The 21,797-nt window shown below is 66.5% G+C and overlaps 3 protein-coding genes across 7 annotated transcripts; 1 reads left to right on the top strand and 2 right to left on the bottom strand.

Moving 5' to 3' along the window:
* Positions 1-1,930: 1,930 nt before the first annotated feature.
* On the bottom strand, positions 1,931-5,092 carry ACTG1 (actin gamma 1). Of its 2 annotated transcripts, XM_051797402.1 has the most exons (6): positions 4,976-5,092; positions 4,460-4,590; positions 4,137-4,376; positions 3,384-3,822; positions 2,928-3,109; positions 1,931-2,848 (listed from the first exon to the last, which is right to left on the bottom strand). In XM_051797402.1, the coding sequence occupies exons 2-6, from the start codon at positions 4,580-4,582 to the stop codon at positions 2,705-2,707; spliced, it is 1,128 nt and encodes a 375-aa protein (XP_051653362.1). In that variant the 5' UTR covers positions 4,583-4,590; positions 4,976-5,092; the 3' UTR covers positions 1,931-2,704. The 2 variants fall into 2 exon arrangements, with proteins under 2 accessions (XP_051653362.1, XP_051653363.1); XM_051797403.1 differs by lacking the exons at positions 4,460-4,590; positions 4,976-5,092 and adding an exon at positions 3,971-4,008 and having other exon boundaries at positions 4,137-4,321.
* Positions 5,093-6,963: 1,871 nt separating this feature from the next.
* FSCN2 (fascin actin-bundling protein 2, retinal) lies at positions 6,964-12,208 on the top strand. Its single transcript, XM_051797381.1, has 5 exons — positions 6,964-9,646; positions 11,184-11,340; positions 11,417-11,538; positions 11,609-11,776; positions 11,857-12,208. The coding sequence occupies exons 1-5, from the start codon at positions 8,824-8,826 to the stop codon at positions 12,060-12,062; spliced, it is 1,476 nt and encodes a 491-aa protein (XP_051653341.1). The 5' UTR covers positions 6,964-8,823; the 3' UTR covers positions 12,063-12,208.
* Positions 12,209-12,492: 284 nt separating this feature from the next.
* Positions 12,493-20,428, bottom strand: FAAP100 (FA core complex associated protein 100). Of its 4 annotated transcripts, XM_051797340.1 has the most exons (10): positions 20,058-20,425; positions 19,328-19,501; positions 18,586-18,704; positions 17,122-18,083; positions 16,600-16,750; positions 15,010-15,764; positions 14,601-14,737; positions 13,682-13,798; positions 13,255-13,341; positions 12,493-13,173 (listed from the first exon to the last, which is right to left on the bottom strand). In XM_051797340.1, the coding sequence occupies exons 2-10, from the start codon at positions 19,490-19,492 to the stop codon at positions 13,039-13,041; spliced, it is 2,628 nt and encodes an 875-aa protein (XP_051653300.1). In that variant the 5' UTR covers positions 19,493-19,501; positions 20,058-20,425; the 3' UTR covers positions 12,493-13,038. The 4 variants fall into 4 exon arrangements, with proteins under 4 accessions (XP_051653300.1, XP_051653302.1, XP_051653299.1 ...); XM_051797342.1 differs by lacking the exons at positions 12,493-13,173; positions 13,255-13,341 and having other exon boundaries at positions 14,590-14,737; XM_051797338.1 differs by lacking the exons at positions 12,493-13,173; positions 13,255-13,341; positions 13,682-13,798 and having other exon boundaries at positions 13,802-14,737; positions 20,058-20,428.
* Between the last annotated feature and the right edge of the window lie 1,369 nt (positions 20,429-21,797).

Below are 21,797 nucleotides of genomic sequence, written 5' to 3' on the forward strand. Positions count from 1 at the left end.
GTGGGATCAGGGATGCAGGGATGGATCAGGGTGTGATCAGGGATGCAGGGAGGGATCAGGGATGCAGGGATGGATCAGGGATGCAGGGATGGATCAGGGATGCAGGATGGGATCAGGGATGCAGGATGGGATCAGGGATGGATCAGGGATGCAGGGTGGGATCAGGGATGCAGGGATGGATCAGGGATGCAGGGTGGGATCAGGGATGCAGGGATGGATCAGGGTGTGATCAGAGATGCAGGGTGGGATCAGGGATGCAGGGTGGGATCAGGGATGCAGGGATGGATCAGGGATGGATCAGGGATGCAGGGATGGATCAGGGATGCAGGGATGGATCAGGGATGGATCAGGGATGCAGGGCGGGATCAGGGATGCAGGGTGGGATCAGGGATGCAGGGATGGATCAGGGATGGATCAGGGATGCAGGGCGGGATCAGGGATGCAGGGTGGGATCAGGGATGCAGGGATGGATCAGGGATGCAGGGATGGATCAGGGATGCAGGATGGGATCAGGAAGGGTCCACGCTCCCCCTCCACTCTCTCCACCCCCACGTGGGGACAGACGGACAGGCAGTGCTGCCTCGCCATTGGCCGCGGCTCCGCCAATCAGCGGGAGCCGAGCGGCCGAGCCGGGCTCCCATTGGCTGTCGGGGAGCCCTTTTGTTCTCCGGGCCCGCGCGCCGCCGTTGCCCGGCCCGGCCAACAGGGGGCGATGAGCGCGGGGCCGGGCGCGCGCGCGGGGCCGTGCTGCCCCCTGGCGGCCGAGACGGGACACAGCGACCGATGGGGGGGGACAGACGGACATGGGGGGACAGACGGACATGGGGGGACAGGGGGACATGGGGGGGACAGGGGGACATGGGGGGACAGGGGGACATGGGGGGTGTTTGGAGCAGGGAAGGGGTGGGGATGGACAGACGGACACGAGGCTGGCAGGACGGACGGGCAGGTGGGCAAGCGGCAGGACAGACAGCCGGCTGATGGGAGGGAGGGACAGACAGACGGGCAGACAGGTGGCAGGGAGGAGGCCGGACAGATTGGTGCAGGGACAGGAGGGTGGCTGGACAGACAGACGGACACAGGGAGGGACAGATGGACAGGCAGACGGGCACGGGGAGACAGGAAGGGATGGACAGCTGGACGGACAGACGGGGGCAGGGAGGGACGGGCAGCGGGTGAGGAACTGGCAGGGTGGACAGACAGATGGACACGGGTGGATGGACAGATGGACACGGGAAGGAATGGACAGCTGGACAGACAGATGGATGCAAGGAGGCTGGAAGGATGGACAGACGGATGCAGAGGGCTGAAGGGTGGGAGCAGAGCTGGCAGGGTGGACAGACAGGGATGGACAGACGGACAGGTGCAGAACATGGGTGGACAGATGGACAGGTGGGCAGTTGCAGGTGCTGGGCAGTGGGGGAGCACAGGAGCTGTGGGGGCCCACGAAGAGGGGGGGCAGGACACCCCCACCGACCCAGAGGGACCTGCACCCCCAAATCAATGGGAACAGCAACTGCAGGGTCCTCACACACACCTGTGTCATGTCCCCTCAGCCACCCGTGTCCAGTCCCGAGGGCACCAACCCCAGGGGCTGAGGGGATCCCTGGAGTGAATCCCTGGATGACCTGGAGTGAATCCCACCCACCCCAACACCCCAACCCCTGGACATGGGGCACCTCAGTCCCAGAGCGATGGAGCAGGGTGGCAAGGGTGGGCTGCAGACCCCAAGGCAGGGCCTCAGCTGGTGGGCAGGACTCCTGCAATTCCACAGACAGGGGCAAGAGTAGCCAGGAGCCTGTGTAAGAAAATCCAGCTTCTTGGCCCCCAAACACCTATTTTTAGCCCCAAAACCCCACCCCAGTTTCCTGGGGAAGCTCCCGCCCAATCCCCCCCTTCCCCACCTCACCACACACAATCTCAGCAGGAGTTACTGCAGCTTTTTTTCCATTTTATTTTCCTTACACAATGAAGTGTTTGTTGGGCATTACAATTTCTCAACTTTTTTCGGATGATTCTTAAACAAATTTTGGTTTGTTTTCTTTTTTTCTACCGTCACGTGAGAACATTAAGGCAACGTACAAAAAAAAAAAAAAGAACAAAAAAAAAAAAAAGAAAAAAAAATCTGACATAAATTAAAATGCAGAAATTTACAGGTGTAAATGCAGAGTTTCAGCAACTCAGAGCTGAGGACTCGAGCCCTGCGGTGGGACCAGGGGGAGGAGGGGGATGAGGAGGGTGTAAGGCTCGGATGCGATATGTTTGTTTTTTTTTTTCCCAACCTTGCTAGAAACGGTGAAAAGAAAAAAAAAAAAATTCTCGATGGACTCCTACCAGCCTCTACAGGAAACCTGGAATATTCCACACGGGATGTACGGCAAACTCTGGCTCCAAATACCCTGTACAGAGCGGTCCCGGGGCCGCTGTCAGTGTGGGGGGGCCCCGGGATGGGGAAATCCCGGGATCAGGGAGCCCCGGGGAGCCCGATCCGTACAGGGTATGAGCTCGGGGAGTGGCTAACTCGGTTACAACAAGGTCAAATGAAGTGACAGCGCGCCCATCCACGTGTCTAACATCAGGTACAGACTTCCCAAGGGCAGGATTTCTTTTGGAAGAAGGCTTATTCCAGTTGCAGGAGGCTGGCATGAGGTGTATGGATGCCTGGGCACAGCTCCCGGGCGTGGCAGCGGGGCCCGCAGTCCGTTTAGAAGCATTTACGGTGCACGATGGAGGGGCCGGACTCGTCGTACTCCTGCTTGCTGATCCACATCTGCTGGAAGGTGGAGAGGGACGCCAGGATGGAGCCGCCGATCCACACGGAATATTTGCGCTCCGGCGGGGCGATGATCTGCGGGAGAGGAGAGAACAGTGGTCAGGGCACAGCCAGAGCCTTCCCTTCACCCCTCACCCCTCGGAGCCCGTCCCACCTTGATCTTCATGGTGCTGGGGGCCAGCGCCGTGATCTCCTTCTGCATCCTGTCGGCGATGCCGGGGTACATGGTGGTGCCTCCAGACAGCACCGTGTTGGCGTACAGGTCCTTCCTGATGTCCACGTCACACTTCATGATGGAGTTGAAAGTGGTCTCGTGGATGCCACAGGATTCCATGCCTGGGTGGGGAGGAGAGAGGGGCAGGTTCGTTAGTGCCACCCAGGATGCCCAAGTGCCCACCGGACCACCTTGTCAGTGCCACCCAGCCCCCTTTCCGCCACAAAGCAGCTTGTTACTACTAACCCAGGACCCCTCACTGCCCACCCACCACATTGTTAGTGTCAGACAGGTCCTTGCATGTACCACTCAGGACCTCCTGGTGATGCATCCTGAACCCCTCCCCTCCACCCATCAACCCCACCCCACCTGGAGCTGACCCTGCCCCACACATACCCAGGAAAGAAGGCTGAAAAAGGGCCTCTGGACACCGGAACCTCTCGTTGCCGATGGTGATGACCTGCCCGTCGGGCAGCTCGTAGCTCTTCTCCAGCGAGGAGGAGGAGGCGGCCGTGGCCATCTCCTGCTCGAAGTCCAGGGCCACGTAGCAGAGCTTCTCCTTGATGTCCCGCACGATCTCCCGCTCGGCCGTGGTGGTGAAGCTGTAGCCCCTCTCTGTCAGGATCTTCATGAGGTAGTCGGTGAGGTCGCGGCCGGCCAGGTCCAGACGCAGGATGGCGTGGGGCAGAGCGTAGCCCTCGTAGATGGGCACGGTGTGGGTCACACCGTCCCCAGAGTCCATTACAATGCCTGTGGTGCGGCCAGAGGCGTAGAGGGACAGCACGGCCTGAATGGCCACGTACATGGCCGGGGTGTTGAAGGTCTCAAACATGATCTGGAAGGAGGAGAAGAGTCAATTAGCAGCGGGTCCCCAGCTGGGCGTGTGCACTCAGTGTTAGAACACACATGCTTGGCATGCAGAGCAACCCGGTGTGTGAAGGGAAAGCCAAAAAGGATGCAGGCAGAAACACAAATGAAAGAACCTGAGACGTCAGGGGAGAAATGCCAGGAGAACAGAACCCTGAAAATGTCGGGAGAAACAAAACAAAACAAAAAAAAAAAAAGAACAAAATATTCAGGTTTCAGATGTAACGAAGGAGGTTCGTGAAGATGAGTGAGGGGGGCCGGCGGGCGGGGGGGGCACGGTACCTGCGTCATCTTCTCTCTGTTGGCCTTGGGGTTCAGGGGAGCCTCTGTGAGCAGCACCGGGTGCTCCTCGGGGGCCACACGCAGCTCGTTGTAGAAGGTGTGGTGCCAGATCTTCTCCATATCGTCCCAGTTGGTGACGATGCCATGCTCGATGGGGTACTTGAGGGTCAGGATGCCCCTCTTGCTCTGCGCCTCATCCCCGACGTAGCTGTCCTTCTGCCCCATGCCCACCATGACGCCCTGCGGAGCCGAGCGGGTGAGTCAGCGCCGCCCCCGCCCCGGGCCCGGCCCGGCCCGCGCCCCGCGCCCCCCGCCCGCCTCACCTGGTGCCGGGGGCGGCCGACGATCGAGGGGAACACGGCGCGGGGCGCGTCGTCCCCGGCGAACCCGGCCTTGCACATGCCGGAGCCGTTGTCGATGACGAGGGCGGCGATTTCCTCTTCCATGGCGGAGGCTGCGCCGGGAGGGAGGGAGGGAATGGAAAGGGCCGGGTCAGCGGCCGCCGCGGCCCCGGGAGGAGCCGCTGGCTGCGGGCCATGCCCGGCCCCCCCCGCCCCGATGGTCCCTCCCGTTTGAATCGCCCGTTTGAATCTCCCGCGCGCTGACGTCACCCGCCGCCTCCACCAATCGCGGCGCGCCCCCCCCGCACACCCCCACCTGCCCGGACCCACGGGCGAGACCATCCCAGTGCGGAACGGGGGGCGCGGGGGGGGACACCCCACAGGGCCACAGCCCACCGCAGGGCCGGGCGAGACCGAGCGCCGTAAAAACCCCCCCTGCACCCCCCGAGGAACACGGGGGAAGGGGCGGCGCGGGCGCGGTGCGGGGCCGTGCGGTACCTGCTGCGCGGGGGTCGCTGCTGTGGGCGATGCGGTGACGGTGCCGCCTGGTCCGGTGCCGCCGGCTGAGTGAGACCGCCCGGCTGCCAGCCCCGACTTTTTATACCCGGAGGGCGGCGGCCCCACCCTCCCGGCCGAGAACATCGCCATATATGGAGATCTTTCAGAAACACGCGCTTCCATTGGTCGGCGCGGCCCAGGCCACGTGGGGCGGCTGCCGGGCTGGCCCCGCCCTCTCGGCACCCCGGAACCTGCATGGGGCGGGGGGGGCCGAAGGGGGGGCGACCCCCGGCCCCGGCGGGACCCCCCGATCCCGGCGGGACCCCCCGGCTCGGGCACCCCCGGGCAGCGCCGGGCACCCCCCCGGCAGCGCCTCCGGGGCGGCCGGGCCCCCGCGGGCCTGGCCGGGCCGGGCCTGGCCCCGCACCCCGAAGGTGGGACCGCGCCCCCCGCCCCGGGCAGCACGTGCACCCCACCCGGGCACCGGGACCCCCCCGCCCGGGCACCGGACACACCACCCCTGCCCACGGCACCTGCACCCCCGCCTTGGCACTGGGACCCCCCACCCACCTGCACCCCCACCCACAGCACCAGGACCCCCCACCCACAGGTCCTTCTCACCCCACCCGCGGCACCTGAGACCCCCCCAGCGCCAGCACCAGCACCCTGCCCACAGCACCGGGTGGGCATCCCTGGTGCCCCCCAACTCGCCCCCACTGCACCCCAGACCCTGCCCTGCACACCCCTGTGCCCACCGCAGCCCCACAGGGGACACCTCACATCTGGGGTGCCCACCAGGGCTACAGACACCCCCCGACCCCCCAGCGCCTCCCCCAGCACCCACAGGCCCGGCTGTGCTGCCCCTGCACCCCACAGACACCCCACACCCCCCAGTCAGTGCTGCCACCCCAGTGACCCCAGTGACGCCCCAGTCTGAGCCCCCCCAGCCCCAAATCTGGCCCCTCCCCAGCCCACTCGGCCTGGGGGGCTCCTCACACCAAGCCCCCCTGTTCCCTGGGGGTGCCACGGGCCCTGAGCCCCCAAGCCATGGCGGGGCACGGCCATGGTTCCACCTGTGCAGTGTCAGGTGTGGGGGGGATCCCTGTGCAGGCCGGGTGGGCACACAGCAGGCCAGGTGGCCACGCCTCATGCCAGGTAGCCATGCACTGTGTCAGGTGGCCATGCAGTGTGTCAGGTGGCCATGTACCATCTCAGCTAGCCAGGTGCTATGCCAGGTAGCCACACACTGTGTCAGAGGCCCACGCGCCCTGTCAGGTAGCCATGTAACACATCAAGTAGCCACATGTCAGGTAGCCACACACCGTGTCAGGTAGCCATGCACCATATCAGGCAGCCACACACCATGCCAGGTAGCCACAGGCTGTGCCACAGGCCCATGCACCAGCCACCCACGCCAGCTCCTGGCCCCTCGGTGCCACTCAGGCCCATGGCAGCGGTGGCCACCGGCCTCACCATCCTTGTGTCCCACAGAATTCCCACTGCCTGCCCAGCCCCTCCCAGCAGCTCCCGGTGCCACCGCCATGGGTGGCAGGGGGCTGTCGGGGCGCAGCAACAGCAGCGAGTTCAGGGTGGCCCTGGGTGGGCGATGGGGGTCCCGGGGGGGTCCCGGCACAGCCCGAGGGGTCTCGTGTCCCCCGTGCCAGCGCCGTGTCCCGCCGGGCCGTGGTGGAACCAGGGGGGCACCGAGGGGTGTGGCCAGGGGGGCTGCGCAGGTGACACCGCATCCCGCGGGTCCCGGGGGACACCCCGGCGGGACCCCCCGCCCGGACCCGGCACCGGCGCTGCCCGAGGGGGCCGCCCCTCCCCGTGACTCAGGGCGGGCAGGGCCGGGCAGGGAGGGGCAGGGCCGGGAGGAGGAGGAGGAGGAGGAGAAGGAGGAGGAGGAGGAAGGCACTACCCCCGCCCCGCCCCGCTGCTCGATGCCCGTCCATCCGTCCGTCCGTCCGTCCTTCCGCGCTGCCAGTGCGCACGTGAGGAGTGATGATGGGGGGGTCCCACCACCCAGCACTCCAATACCACTCCAGAACCCCCGAACCCCTGCCCTGACACCCCCGGGCTGGTGGGGCACGGCTGAGCCCCCTCCATCCCTCTGCCAGCCCCCCACCAGGGAGGCAGGTCAGCACCCCCAAATCCCTCCCGAGAAGGCTGTTGGATGGAAACCAGGAAGGGGTCCCACCACCAGTACTCCAACACCCCTCCTGACCCCCACTGCGACCCCCACCCCGAAGCCCTGCCCTGATCCCCCTGGGCATGTGGGGCACAGCTGAGCCCCCTCCACCTCCCCTCTGCCAGCCCCCCATCAGGGCTGGGGGCTGGGGACCCCCGGGCAGCCCTGGTACCTCCTGGTAAGAGTGTTAGATGGGAACCAAGGACAGCACCCACCCGGGGGGGTCACCCACCCCAACCCCCTGCAATGCCCTGGCCTGTCACGAGCGTGTTGGGTCTCAGCAGCCCCCACTGGGGAGGGGTCCAGCTGTCCCCAGGCCGAGGGGACGCAGGGACACGCTGTGGCTGTGGGGCAGCGCCCAGGGGGCCCCCCCGAAGGGAATCTGACTCCGCCGGGGGGCCGGGGGGGGCCGCGGTGTATAAATGCTGCTCCCGGCTGCTCGGCCAGGCAGGTGCCAGTGGGCACCCACTGAGAGCTGTGTTACCACCCCCAGCTGCCCACGGCCCCCCTGGAGCCCCCTGGGACCCTGACCCACTTATCCCCCATCCCCAGGGCCTGAAAGCTGAGCCGGCTCCGTTTCGGGGGTCAGTTACAGCGGCTCGGGTGTCACAGCTCGGGGGGCCACGGCACCCCCCGGCTCGGGCAGAGCCAGCCCGGCATGAAAAAGTCATGAGCAACCAAAGCTGGGGTTGTTTGTGGGAACAATAACCGGGCACGGGGCTGACACCGGAGCTGCTGGGCCGGGGAGATGGTGGCAGCAACCAGGGTGGCATCACCAGGACGTGGCCAGAGCCCGGCACGGGGGTCCGAGCACTTCGGGGGGCCCAGGAGGTGGCACAGCCCGTCCCTGACAGGCCCAAGTGGAGCGTGGCCGAGGCTGGAGGTCTTTGTGGCTGCACCTGCCCCGTTTGGGGGGTCCCAGTTGGGCTGGGGTTCAGTGCCTGCAGGGTGGGAATGGGGCCTGTCCCCTGCACCTCTGTCCCCCCCAGTCCCTGCACCTCCTGCCCCCATCATGGGGCCAGACCCTCATCATTGTCATGAGTTCCAGGCGGTCTCAGCCCCGAAGGACCCCATGCCCCGGGATGGCTCCGGGGGGGCTGGGGGTGTCCGTGACCCCGATCCACAGCTGCAGAAGGGATTTGGGGCCACAGGACAGATGGAGGCCAAGGGCCCCAAAGCAGGATAAAAGGTTTACACTAATCAAAATGCCTGGCTAATTGGAAAAGGCGCTTAGGGGCTGGCCGGGAGGCGGCGCGGCTGGAGGTGACCCGCTGCTGAATCAGAGGGACCGGTAACCTTAACCCGCCGGCATCGGAACGGATACGCCGGCCCGGATCGGGTTCCCACCCAAGTTTTCCACCCGCGGCTCCGCCACAGCCGGACGGGGCCGCGGCGAGGGACGGTGGCGTGGCCGGGGGCTGCCGCGGTGCCCCCTCGCCTGGGCGTCCCCGGTGCCCACCGTGACCCGGCCGGTCTCTAACCTCACCTGAGGGTACCCAGGCGGGTCGCAGCCCCCCAGGCCCCGTCCCACTCCGTGGGTCCGGGGCAGTGCAGCCGCCCCCACCGCGGGCGCTCGGTCCGGCCCCGCCGCGACGCCCGGGCTCGGCAGTGCCGGGGAGCCCCCGCCGGCCCCCCGGGGGCCACCCCGCCTCGGCGGAAGATGCCAACGAATGGGATCCACCAGGTGCTGAAGATCCAGTTCGGGCTGATCAACTGCGAGAGCCGGTACCTGACGGCAGAGAGCTTCGGCTACAAGGTGAACGCCTCGGCGCTCAGCCTCAAGCGCAAGCAGATCTGGACGCTGGAGCAGGATGAAGCCGACAGCTCCATCGTCTTCCTCAAGAGCCACCTGGGCCGGTACCTGGGCGCCGACAAGGACGGGAAGGTGCGCTGCGAGGCGGAGCAGCCGGGCCGGGACGAAGGCTTCAGCATCATCACGCAGTCGGACGGGCGCTGGGCGCTGCAGTCGGCCCCACACCGGCGCTTCTTCGGGGGGCGCGAGGACCGGCTGTCCTGCTTCGCCCCCAGCGTGACGGAGGGCGAGCTGTGGACCGTGCACCTGGCCATGCACCCCCAGGCCAACCTGCTGAGCGTGAGCCGCCGCCGCTACGCCCACCTGAGCGCCCACGAGGACGAGATCGCCACCGACAGCAACCTGCCCTGGGGGGTGGACGCGCTCATCACCCTCTGCTTCCAGGACAAGAAGTACAGCCTGCGCACGGCCGACGAGCGGTACCTGCGCTGCGATGGCACCCTGGTGCCCGAGCCCGGCGCCGGCACTGGCTACACCCTCGAGTTCAAGGCCGGCAAGTTGGCGTTCAAGGACTGCGACGGGAAGTACCTGGCGCCCACCGGACCCACCGGCACCCTCAAATCCGGCCGCAGCTCCAAGCCGGGCAAGGATGAACTCTTTGACCTGGAGGAGAGTCACCCCCAGGTGGTGTTCACGGCGGCCAATGGCAGATACGTCTCCATCCGGCAGGGTAAGGGCTGCCCACCCCCTGCATCCCCCTGCCCCCTGCTGCCCCTGCCTGCACCCCCCTGCCTGCACCCTGCACCCAACTCCCTCCCTGCACCCAACTCCCTCCCTGCACCCTGCTGCCCACACAGGGGTCCCCACTGCCCACCTACTTCACCCCACTGCCCCTCTCCCTGCTCCCTGCCCACCCCTGGGACCGCTACCCCAGGGGGGACACTCCACAGTAACAACCCCATAGTGCTGCCCCTGCCTGGGGGGCACCCTGCGGCCACATCCCTGGGGACATGGGATACCCCAGCTCAGCTGCTAGAGGGGGGCATAGGGGTCCTGCCTGCTCGAGGCGGGGGTTCTGAGGTCAGTGGGGCTGGAGTGGGAGCAGCCATGGAGGTGGGAAAGGGCTCGGGGGGGGGGTGGGGGTGCGTGGGTGTGTGTGTACACACGTGTGTGTGTGTGTACACACGTGTATGTGTGTGTGTAGGGGCTCAGGGAGGTGTGTGGGTGTGTGGGTGTGTGTGTACACACGTGTGTGTGCACATGCAGAGCTGTGGGTGTGCACAGGTGGGTGTGCACAGATGTGTGCATGCATGTGTTTGTACATGTGTGTGCACGTGAAGGGCCCCGTGGGTGTGCACAGAGGGGTGTGGGTGTGTATACACACGTGTGTGCAGGTCCTCATGTGTGCACAGGGCTCTATGTGTGTACACACACACGTGTGCGTGTGCAGGTCTCCACGTGTGTGTGCACACACACACGTGTGCGTGTGCAGGTCTCCACGTGTGTGTGCACACGCGTGTGCAGGGCTGTGGGCTCAGGTGTGCTCAGGTGTGTCTGTGTGCACACACACAGGTGTGCAGGGCTCTGTGCAGCACCTCTGGGTCCACAATTTGTGTGTGCACCCCACACATGATGCCCTGTGTGCACACATACGTGTGTAGAGCCATTGGATGTGAGCCCTTCAAGGACCCCCCCTCGCCCCCAGGTGCCCCTTGGGGACGGTGCCACCCCCGTGCCAAGCAGCTTAGAGCCGGGTGACAGGGGGGACCAGCTATAAATAGGGGTTTGTGACCAGATGGACACGATGGTGACAAGCTGATTAACCAGCCCAATTAGCACAATTGTTTGCAGGAGGATTTGGAAGGAGGTGGGGGAGGAAGAAGGTGGCTGTGGGGTTGTGGGGGTGATGGTCGGCATGGTCACAATGGCTGGAGTGGGATGGATGGCTGGAGCGGAATCAGTGACGTGGCTGGAGTGAGATTGGTGACAGTGACTGGACTGGGATTGGTCCTGGTGGCTGGAGAGGGACTGGTGACCACGGATGGAATGGGACTGTTGTTCATGGCTGGACTGGGACTGGTCCTGATGGCCAGAGTGGGACTGGTGCTGATGGCTGAAGTGGGATCAGTGCCAAGGGGCGGAGCAGGATCAGTGTCCATGGCTGGAGCAAGATCAGTACCTGGAGCAGGATTGGTGCCGATGGCCGGAGACTGACCAGTGTCCATGGCTGGAGTGGGACCAGCACCAACATCCACCCCCCCTCCCAGGTGTCAATGTCTCGGCAAACCAGGACGAGGAGCTGAACCACGAGACCTTCCAGCTGCAGATCGACCGCGACACCAACAAGTGCAGCCTCCACACCAACACCGGCAGCTACTGGACCCTGGTGGCCCACGGGGGCATCCAGGCCGTGGCCACCGAAATGTGAGTGGAGCAGGGTGGGGAAGGGGGCCCGGGGGGACGCGGCCCCGCCTGGCTCACGCTGTCCCTGTGTCCCCAGCGCTGCCAACACCATGTTTGACATCGAGTGGCGCGGGCGGCGCGTGGCCCTGCGCGCCAGCAACGGCCGCTACGTCTGCACCAAGAGGAACGGGCAGCTGGCGGCCGTCAGCGACGCCGTGGGTAAGTGCTGGGGGGGACTGGGGCACCCAGGGTGGGCCCCTCGGGGTGCTGAGCGCCGGGTACCACGCAGGGGAGGACGAGGAGTTCACTCTGAAGCTGATCAACCGCCCGATGCTGGTGCTGCGGGGCGAGCACGGCTTCGTCTGTTACCACCGCGGCTCCAACCTGCTCGACTCCAACCGCTCCGTCTACGACGTCTTCCACATCAGCTTCAGCGATGGCGCCTACCAGATCCGAGGTGGGTGCGGGTTACAGGGCAGGGGGGGCTGGGGGTCTGTCCAGCTCGCACTGACAGGCCCCCCCGGGGACTCCCCGCAGGCCAGGGGGGCAAGTTCTGGTACGTGGCGAGCAGCGGGTCGGTGTGCAGCGACGGGGACCTCTCCGAGGATTTCTTCTTTGAGTTCCGGGAGCGCGGCCGCGTGGCCATCAAAGCGAAGAACGGGCGGTACCTGCGCGGGGACCCCGCGGGGACCCTCCGCGCCGACAGCGAGTCCGTGCTGCGGGCCACGCTCTGGGAGTACTGACCCCCCTTCCCGGGCAGCCCCCGCCCCAGGCACCAGCCTGTCCCCCGGCAAAGGGGGGTGGTGGCAGCAGTGGCAGCGCCCATGGCAGCCGTGCCCCCGGCCCCTCGACCCACGGCATTAAAGTCACCTGGATCACACCGGGGCAGCGCCGCGTCCTCCTTCCCCATCAGGATCCACCCCGTCCCCCTCCCGTCCCCACACCCCATGGTAAGGGCTGACCTGGGGGGGCAGTGGGATGCAGAGACCCCCAGGGGTGTCATAGGGGAAGGGGGGGTTGGCAAAGCAACCCCACTGTGGGCAGGACCCGCAGGAGCTGCAGAGGGAGCTGGAGCACGGAGGGGTTGTGGAGCCCATGGCCCCTCTGGCAGGCTGGGTGTGGCAGTGTCAGGACCCTCCGGGAGGATGGAAAGGAACAGAGGCGGGCACGGGGTGAGCGACAGGATCGTTTTCATGGCAGACGACAGAGTTACAGACAGTGGAGCGGTGCGGGCAGGGCGGGGCCCAAACACGCCGCACCAGCACGGAAATACGGGATCATTTATAGAAACAACGGGGGAGCGGAGACCCCCTCCCCTGCCCAGCAGAAAACGGGGCTCCCCCGGGCACAGCACCCTGTTTGTCCTGATCCTGAAGGCAAGACGGCTCGGGGGGCTCAGCCCGCAGCCGGCCCGGCTCGGCACGGCCACTACACTACCACGGATCCACAAAACACGCGGCCCCGGGGGGGCTGCCCCGGCCTGGCCGGGCTGGGGGGCGGCAGGGCAGGGCTGGGCCAGCCCAGGAGCCCCCGCTCCGCCACCGAGACCCCCCCGGTGCTGCCGACAACACGACCACGAAACACGCACAGACACACCCCCCGCCCCGACCACTGCCCGCCCCGCCCCTGCTCCGGCGGGGTGGGCTGGGATGGGGGGCTCTCCCGTGGGCACCCGCCCCGGCCGGCGGGGTTTTTGGGGCGTGCTGGCCGCCCCCCTGCTCACAGCAGGACCAGGCTGGGGTTCCTCAGCTGCCGGTAGATGTTCAGGAGCTTCTCGGCCGTGGCAGCGCCCTCAGCCCCCTCCTCACCCGGGGGCGGCTGGTCCCGGAGGGTCTGCGCCTCCTTCAGCAGCATCTGCAGGAGGGAGATGGAGGGGATGTAGTGGGGGGGTACCTCTGCGTGCACCCCACGGGGCAGGGATCAGGGGGTGCTCACCTCGTGGTTGGCCTGGATCTGCCGCAGGTACTGCATGCGGAGGTCGGGGGGTCCCGAGCCCTGCGCCGCCTGCTCCAGCACCAGCGCCTGCGAGGAGGGAGGGTGCTGGGGGAGCTGGCACCACCCAGCCCCAGGGACCCCAATCCCATGAGCCCCAGCCCCAGGGACCCCCAACTCCAGGGGCCCCAACCCTGGGGACCCCCAAAACCTGACAATCCCAGCCCGGGGCACATGGCCAACACTGCCCTGGGCTCCGTGGCCCAAATGCCCTGAGATGTGGTGATCCCACCATCCCCAGGCCATGCTGGGCTGGACTGTAACATGATGGTGCCACAGAATCCCCGTGCTGCACCCCCAGCTTCTATCCTGGGGGGGAGTTTGGGTCCCTTGGGGTCCCCCTGTCCCCCAGGGCAGTGCCTGAGCATACCTGGATGCGCCGGATGACGGCGTGGTGTGTCCTGCACATGTGGGCCAGGGATGGGCTCTCCATCAGGATCTCCACGGCCTGGATGGGACCTGCTGGGCTCAGGTCATTCATGGCCACCTGGACAGGGAGAGCAGTGTCACTGGCAGCTGGGGGGCTCAGGACCCCTCCCCATGGGTACCAGGCTCCCCAGGAGGCTCCCTTCACCCCCAAACCCTCCTGCTGGGCACAGACCCCAGCCCACCCTTCCCAGGGCCAGCTGTCCCCAGCCCAGTGCCCACAGAATCCCCAGTGAGCCCTCCCAGGACTGAGCCTGGCAGGCTCAGCCCCAGCAGAATTAACACAGTCATTAATCACCCCGGGGACATGCGAGCTCTCGGGGGAATCCACCCGTGCCAGGTACCTGGGGCCCCTCGGCGGGGTCAGCCAGCAGAGCTGGGCAGAAATCCCTATTTTCCTGTGCCTTTAGAGGGGAATTTTACATGAAATGGGGATGAGCTGCAGGAGATCGGATTTACACTCCAAATCCAGCTGTGTTTTCCCCTTGTTCTCCAGAGCCAGCAGGGAAAGGCCATTTCTTCCCACAGCCCAGCCTCATGCCAGGCTGGGGCACGGTGAGTGTCTGAGGCATCCACGAGGATGCGGCAGCAGCACCCACTGTCCTACCTGGCAGGGAAACGGGAACACTGGGAGGGGGGAACACCCACATGGAGCAGGAGGGAAGTGACCACAGCCTTTGGGAAGCCCAGGGTTGGGAGAAGTGAGCGGGAATGCTGCCCTTCCAGCCCAGCAGATGGAGGTCAGGACGGCGTGGCCGTGCATCACCCCGCTCCCTGGCACCGGGAAGGAGACGGCTTTGTGGGACAGGGAGCTTCCCTGCAGGCTGACCCACTCCTTGGCTCAGGGCTAACCCATTCCTTGCCTCTCGGACGAGCAGCTGGACGTGGCCGCCGTCGGGTGCTGTGCCACACACCGATGCCACCTCCGCGCTGCTCAGCGCCTCGGCCCCGGGGTTCTCTGCCAGCAGCCAGCGCAGCGTGGCACAGCTCAGGGGCACATCTGGGGACCAAAGGACAGGGCAGAGATGTGACACTGCTGACAGGGTGTGCCCGGGGCAGCCCCTGAGTGGCCAAGGGTGACACAGGGGCTGGTCCCCTCCCTGCTGGGACACGCTGAGCTCGGTCACAGCACTGTCACTGCACCCATGTGCGCTGTGCTGGGGACAGGGGGGTCACACCGCCCTCCCGGCCCAAAGGAGAGGCTGTGACAGTGTCACCCTGCCCAAGGACACCTCCCTGGTACTCCCGGGATGATCCTGCCCAGGGACCCACCTGTTCCCGAGGTTTTCAGGGCGCTTTTCAGCAGCTCCGAGGACACCCGGATGGATGCTGCTGAGGGGGGCAACTTCCCCTCTCCCGGGGTTTTCCCCTCCTCGGGCTCAGTCTGTTCCTGGGACACTTTGAGGAAGGTCTCCACGGGGTCTGGGGGGGCAGGGGGTGCGTCTGGCCCGGGGGGGCTGCTCCCGAAACGGAGGCACTGGAGCATGTCAATGGTGCATTGGCTGAGGGGCAGGCAGATCCCCTCCCTGTCCGGGGACAGCAGGGGCGAGTCGTCGGGCAGGAAGTCATCCAGGTCCTCGGAGGAGTCGGAGCCGCTGCCCAAAATATCCCGTAAACTGTAGTAGAGGGCACAGGAGATGGTCAGAGGCAGGTCCAGCTTGGTGTCCGCAGTGGGGCCGAGGGGCAGCGTCAGCTCCCGCTTGTTCCCGGGGAGCAGCTGGTCAATGGGGAACGTGAAGGTGGTGGCCGAATCCACGGACTCCTCCTCTAAGGCACAGGGGCTGGCCAGGAGCTGGACACAGAGGGTCCAGCCCTCCTCCAGGCTGTACTCGCTGCAGTTTTCCAGCAAGCAGGAGATGGTGACGGTGTCCTGGAGCAGGAGGCAGCTCCAGTTGGCAGTGACGGTGCAGGCGATGGGCTTGGGGCCCTCGTGGCTGGAGAGCAGCGCCGCGCTCACGTTCATCACCTGGTTCAGGCTGGCCAGGGCTCGGTTCCTCTGGTCCACGGCCTTCTTCAGGAAGGACACTCTGCAAGGACAGCGTGACAGGGATGGAACAGCGGGAGGGATGCCGGGACAGCGCCGGGAGCACGGTGCCAAAGGCTCTGTGCTGCCATTGCCGAGCTGAGCAGCCACTGGCATGATCCCAGTGCCCAGAGCCACCACAGGAACCTCCCAGCTCCTTCCCCACGGCAGCCCCAGATCCATTTCCCCACCAGAGCTGACCCTGTGGAGCAGCTCTGGACAGCCAGACTCTGGGAATCCCCCCGTGGAGGGAGGGGGGGCCTTGCCCACACCCCCTTCCCGTGCACAAACAGCCATGGAGACGGAGGCACGTGCCTGCCCTGCCTGTTAGTGCCAGCTTGGCATGCGTGACAGGCGCCTGGCACCCTGCCTGTGCCACCTTCTGCTGCCATGGCTGCTGCTGCCAGCCCGCCCACAGTGCTGGGGATGGCTGTGCCATGGAGAGGGGGCTGCCCTCAAACACTGGTTTTATGTTACTGAGGTTGGGGGAAGCTTCCCAGCCAGGGAAGGTAAAATGTCTCTCACTGAGAGAGTTGGGGTCATTCAGCCTGGAGAAGGCTCCAGGGAGACCTTAAAGCCCCTTCCAGTGCCTAAAGTGGCTCCAAGAGATCTGGAGCCACAGAAGCTGTGGTTGCCCCTGGATCCCTGGAAATGTTCAAGGCCAGGTTGGACAGGGCTTGGAGCAAACTGGGATAGTGGAAGGTGTTCCTGCCCATGGCAGGGGGTGGAATGAGATGAGCTTTAAGGTCTCTTCCAACCCAAACCATTCAGAAATTCCATAATTAATTACTGACAGAGGCCTGCACAGCCCCTAGCTTGGTGCCCCTGCACCCCTGTACCTCTCCGAGGTGTTCCCTATCCCGGACAGCAGCTCCTTGATCCTCCGGCCGATCTCGGCAGGTGTCAGCTCCACGTCCGGCTCCTCGGGGCTGCACAACCCACAGGACACAAGGCTGCCCTTGGCCGAGAGAGCCAACAGCTCCGACTCACCTGGGGCACAGACAGGGCTGGTCAGGGCTGGGGGGCCAGGAGGGGAGCAGGAGCTTCCCGGAGGGCTGAGGGGGGGATGCAGGGGGGACAGAGAGCAGGATGGCACCGCCTGCCTCAAAGCAGCGGGGTATGATGGAGACAGGACACCAACCACAGCACACCCAGCTCACACGCAGCCCCCCAAGAAGGGACACCTGCCCTGTCCCCACCACCCCCCAGCCAAGGCCAGCAGCACCCAGGGAGGGTCACAGCTGCCACACAACGTCCCTGCTGGTGGCACAGGCAGCTCCGTGGGCAAGGAATCTGGACAGCAGCCCAACCCTGTACAGAGCCACGGGGAGGGGACAGGTGGGATCCCACTGCCCCAGTACCTTCTGAGGCCCGAGAGGACAAGGAAAGAGCCACGACACTGCAGATACTCAAGCTGGCCGGGGACAGGACGGGGGGCAGGACGCCGGTGCTGCTCTCGGTGTCCTCGGGGTCCGAGGCGTCCCCCGCGCGGTCCAGGTCGACGGCGGAGATGTCGGAGTGGGTGCTGTAGTACATGCGGCTGCCGCTGCCGCAGGCCGCGCACAGGATGGGCCCGCGCAGGGAGTACTCCCTGAGCTCCGGCACCGTCGCCTCCTCCCGCTGATCCGCCTTCACCGCCACCATCTTGCCGTAGTGGCCCACGGCCACCACGCAGTCACAGCCGGGCTCGCCCGGCGGCGGCTCGTCCTCCTCGGCGTCGTCGGCCGCGCGCCGCTCCGTGCGCAGGGCCCCGATGAACACGATGGGCTCCTCCAGGTGGTGCAGGATCTTCACCGGCGGGTCCGGCGTGGACACGTCCCGGCAGCCGCTGTCGGTGGCAGCGGGCGAGGAGCTGAGGGCTTTGAGGGGCACGGAGCAGAGCTGCCCGTCCGGGAACCCGCACAGGATCATGGGCGACTCCAGCATGGCCGCATCGATGCCGAAGAGGAGGCTGAAGAGGGGCTCCTCTAGCACGAAGCCCCCCGAGCACCAGAGCCCCTCGGCGCCGGGCGCGGCCGCGCAGCACAGCACGGGCAGAAAGCAGGAGGGGGGCGTGTCCTCCCCGTCCCCCGGCGGGGAGCCGGGACAGAATTCCACCTGGCTGACCTGCCGGTACGGGGGCCCGTCCTGCTCCGGGCGTGGCAGCTCGTGCAGCCGCATCCACCACTTGCCCTCGGCCTGGGACAGCGTGATGACGAAGGTGCTGAGCAGGGTGAACATGCTCAGGCTGGCGTCGGGGAAGATGCAGGAATCCGCATCCACCGGGAACACGCCGGAAGGGCCGTTGCTTTCTTGGCCGTCGCCGTCCGTCTGCTCCATTAACCTTCGGGAAAACAGGGAAGAGCTCTGAGCCAAGGCGTGGGGAGAGGCCAGCGTGTCCCTTGGCCGCCTCCTCGCCTGGCCCTGGGAAAGGAGCTCCTGCAGCAGAGCTTTTAGCACCAGGGAGAGACAGGAATTCTGTGGGAACGATCACAAGACCAGAGCCCCCAACCCTCGGTGGGGCCAGGGATGTCCTGGCTGTGCAGCTCTGCTGCCCTTGGCTGGGCACTGGGGGCCTTCCTGGTGGGATCCAGTGTTTGCCAGAGGCTGCTCATGTGTGAGGCAGCTGGGATGACCCTGGGCAGCTGGAGATCGGGATGGGGACGGGGATGGGGGCTGGAGTGCTCTGGCATGGAGGGTTTGCAACCCCAGAGTCAGGGGCACAATCTGGAGAGAGCTGGAGCCTCACACAGAGAGAGAAGCCTCACTCTGTGGTGGGAAGGGGCAGCCCCAGGAGCCCAGGGATGAGGACATGGTGCTGATCCCAAAGGTGACAGACACCTCACCTGCTCTGCTGCTCCAGGGACACGCAGTAGATCCCGCTGTGGGCGCACAGGATGTAGAGCTGTCGGGGCTGGGGCAGCAGCTCCACGTGCCACACCTGCTCAGGACAGCGGAACACGGCCTGGGAAGGGGGCACAGAACAAAATGTCACCTCCCACGGCACCTCCCACGGCACCTGAAGGGGTGGCAGGGACGGGGGGGGGCTCCCTGCAGAGGGGGATCCAAAGCAATTCCCAGGGATAAAGGGATCCCTGGGCAGCCCCCAGCTGGGTTTTCCTGGGGTTGGGAGGGGGGCTGTGGCAGCCTGTCATTCCTGCTCCCCAGGGGGAAGGAAAGCAGGGATCAGGGAGCTGGTACTGCTCCACTTTGCAGAGCGGGAGCGCAGTGTGGGAGGCAGAGCCCGCTCCTACAGCGGTGCAGCTCTTAGAAATGATAATCAGAGCCAATTAACAAAGGCAGTGGTGTGTCAGTCACTAGTGACAGCAGGGACAACAGCCAGGCCTGGGGGAGAGGGAACAGGAGCCCCTGTGCTGGGGGGAATGAGCCTGGGGGGTCTGATCAAACGTCTGTCCCACGGGATTGGGAGAGGGGACAGCTGGCAGCACCCCCAGAGCTCCAGAGGGACGGGCAGGGGGAGCTGGTGGGGTTGGATTGCTGGGGGATCCCGAGGGACTTGGCCATGAGTGGTGTTCCTATGGGATGAGGGTCCCAGTGTGGAGCCCCCCCCACCCCCCAGACCCTCACCTTGAGCACTTTGCCCTCCTGGTCGTACACGTAGACGAACTCGGAGCCATTGGAGAGGTAGATCTCGTTCTCGTGGCACAGCACCCGGGGCTTGCCCGCTGCCAGTCCCCCCACCGGGCAGCAGAACCCGGCCAGGTAATCCACCCTGTGCCCCACCTGAGCCATGGTGCCGGCCTGGGGGGCACACCGAGTGGCGGGGGGTGTCAGGGGGAGGGGATGGGGCCCCTCTGCCAGCTGAGCCCAGAGCCGGGGGTGACACGGCCCTGTGGACCCCACACTCCTACTGGAGCCCCCCAGCCCCGGTAGAGCCCCCCATCCTCCCCAGCACAAGTCTAGACCCCCAGCCCCGCACACCTCCCAGCCCCACAGCCCCTCATACCGCAGGCTCAGACACCCAGACCCCCCAGGCCCACGGTCACCCCCGGCTGAGCCCCCCACACCTCCCCATTCCCACCCCCACACAGCCCTCTCCCCAAGCATCACCCTCAGCCTCCCGCTCCCCATCCCAGCGCCCCCAGGCCCACCCCCACAGCCCCCAGACCCGTCCCAGCCCCCCCCCCCAGTCCTTGGCCCCCGCCCCCCCCCCCCCCGACTGAGACCCCCAGACGCGCCTAAGCGCAGCCCCACAAGCAGCCCCCCACCCCCGCTCGCCCATATCCCCCCACCTCAATCATCTCTCCCCGCTCCCCCCTGTCCCGTCCCCCCTCCCCTCCCGGAGGGACCGCGGTACCGGGCGGGGGGCGCAGGCGGCTCCGCTTTACGGCTGCGCGGCGGCCGCCGCAATGGGCGGGGGGGAGTTTGCGACGGGCCGTAAAGCGGGGACGGGCGGGGAGGGGGGGCGGCACCCGGGGGTTCGTGTCCCCCTCCCCTAAAAAATCCAGGGGGTGACCCCCCGCACCATGGGGGACCCCCCACCCAGCCCGGGGGCGCGGGCAGAGAGGAGCGAAGCGGTGCTGGCGGCAGCGGCTTTATTGACAGCGAGAGAGGCTGCGTGGGACCTCCGGGAGGAGCAGAGACCCCCCCCAGGCTGACCCTGACCTTGACCCACGGGGATGGACCCCCCCGAGTCTGGCTGAGCCCCCCAAGTGATGCCCCTGACCCTCCCCAAGGAGTGACTGAGCTCGCCAAGTGATGCCCCCCCCTTTGGACCCCCGCAAATGATGCTCCTCCCAGTCTGTCTAAGCCCCCCTAAGTGCTGCTCTTGCCCCCCCAGTTTAAGCCCCTCAAGTGATGCCCCGGTCTGTCTGTGATCACCCCCAAAACTGGCCGAGCCCCCCCAAGTAATGCCCCCCCCATCTGGGACCCCCCCAAGGGAAGGCCCCCGGTCTGTCTGAGCCCCCCCCAGGTGATGCCCCTGCCCCCATGCCGGGGGTCCCTCACTGGGGGGTCCCGGGGGCCCTGCGGGGGCTCAGTGGGACCCCCCCCCGGCGCGGGAGGGCAGCCGCGGCCCCCCGGGCCCGGCTCAGCTGCTCCACGGAGGCTTCGAGGTGGGCGAATCTCTCCGAGAGCCCCCCCAGCTGCTCCTTCAGGGCACGGAAATCCCGGTACAGCTCATCCAGGGCCCCCGACAGTGCCGGGATCCTGCAGGGGCGGCAGGGTCAGGGCAGGGACACCCCGGAGCACTCCCCAGGGACCCTCCAAGCCCCCCAAGGGAGACCCCCCAGCCCCTCACCTGCCGTAGTCGGGCAGCACGGTCTGGTGGTCCGCCAGCAGCAGGTTCCGGAGCTGGGAGGTGATGGCGAATTTCCAGTTGTCCAGGACCAGCGTCAGGTTGGCACAGCCCCTGGTCAGCGGCCTCTGGGCTGGAGGGGCTGCAGTGGGACCACGGGCAGCCCTCCCGGAGCAGGACCCTCACCTGGGACCCCCCCTCCAGCCCCACGCCCAGGGCAGGCCCTGCCGTCAGGCCCCTGCCTGTGCCTGTGCTCCGGTGGGAAGGGGGTCCCAAGCGGGAAGAGGGTCCCAGGGGTGGGAATTACCCTCTCCTCCATCGTCCCACGCCGCTGGGCGCCGCTTCAGCTTGGCTGTGCTCCCCAGGGCCGTGAGGAGCAGGAGGGGGAGCAGCAGCCGGGCCATGGCTGGGCTGTATCCCCACGGTGTCCCCAAGGGTGTCCCCAGGGCTGTCGTGTCCCCAAGGGCCGAGCTGGGCACGTGCCACCCCCCTGCTCCTGCCCTGCTCCTGCTCCTGCTCCCGCTCTCCGGGCTGTGCTCCCCGGCTCTGGCTCCAGCAGCTCCCGCTCCCCCTGTTCCAGGCTGGGCTGGCGCCGGGCCCGGCCGCTCACGGCTCCAGGGCTGATTGCAAACAGACCCGGACACGGCCCGGACACGGCCTGGACACACGAGTCCTGCCGGGAATGCCGAGCAGTGATGGGGTGCAGGTGGCACAGCACTGGGGAGCAGGGCCCCCACCAGTTCCTGCTGGGAATGGGAACTATCCCAGCCCTATGAGCGCCTGTTCCAGTTAGGAACATGG

Source organism: Manacus candei, unplaced genomic scaffold, assembly GCF_025592945.1.
Source record: "Manacus candei isolate 608988 ecotype Guabito, Panama unplaced genomic scaffold, ASM2559294v1 h1tg000047l, whole genome shotgun sequence".
Taxonomy (NCBI): domain Eukaryota; kingdom Metazoa; phylum Chordata; class Aves; order Passeriformes; family Pipridae; genus Manacus; species Manacus candei.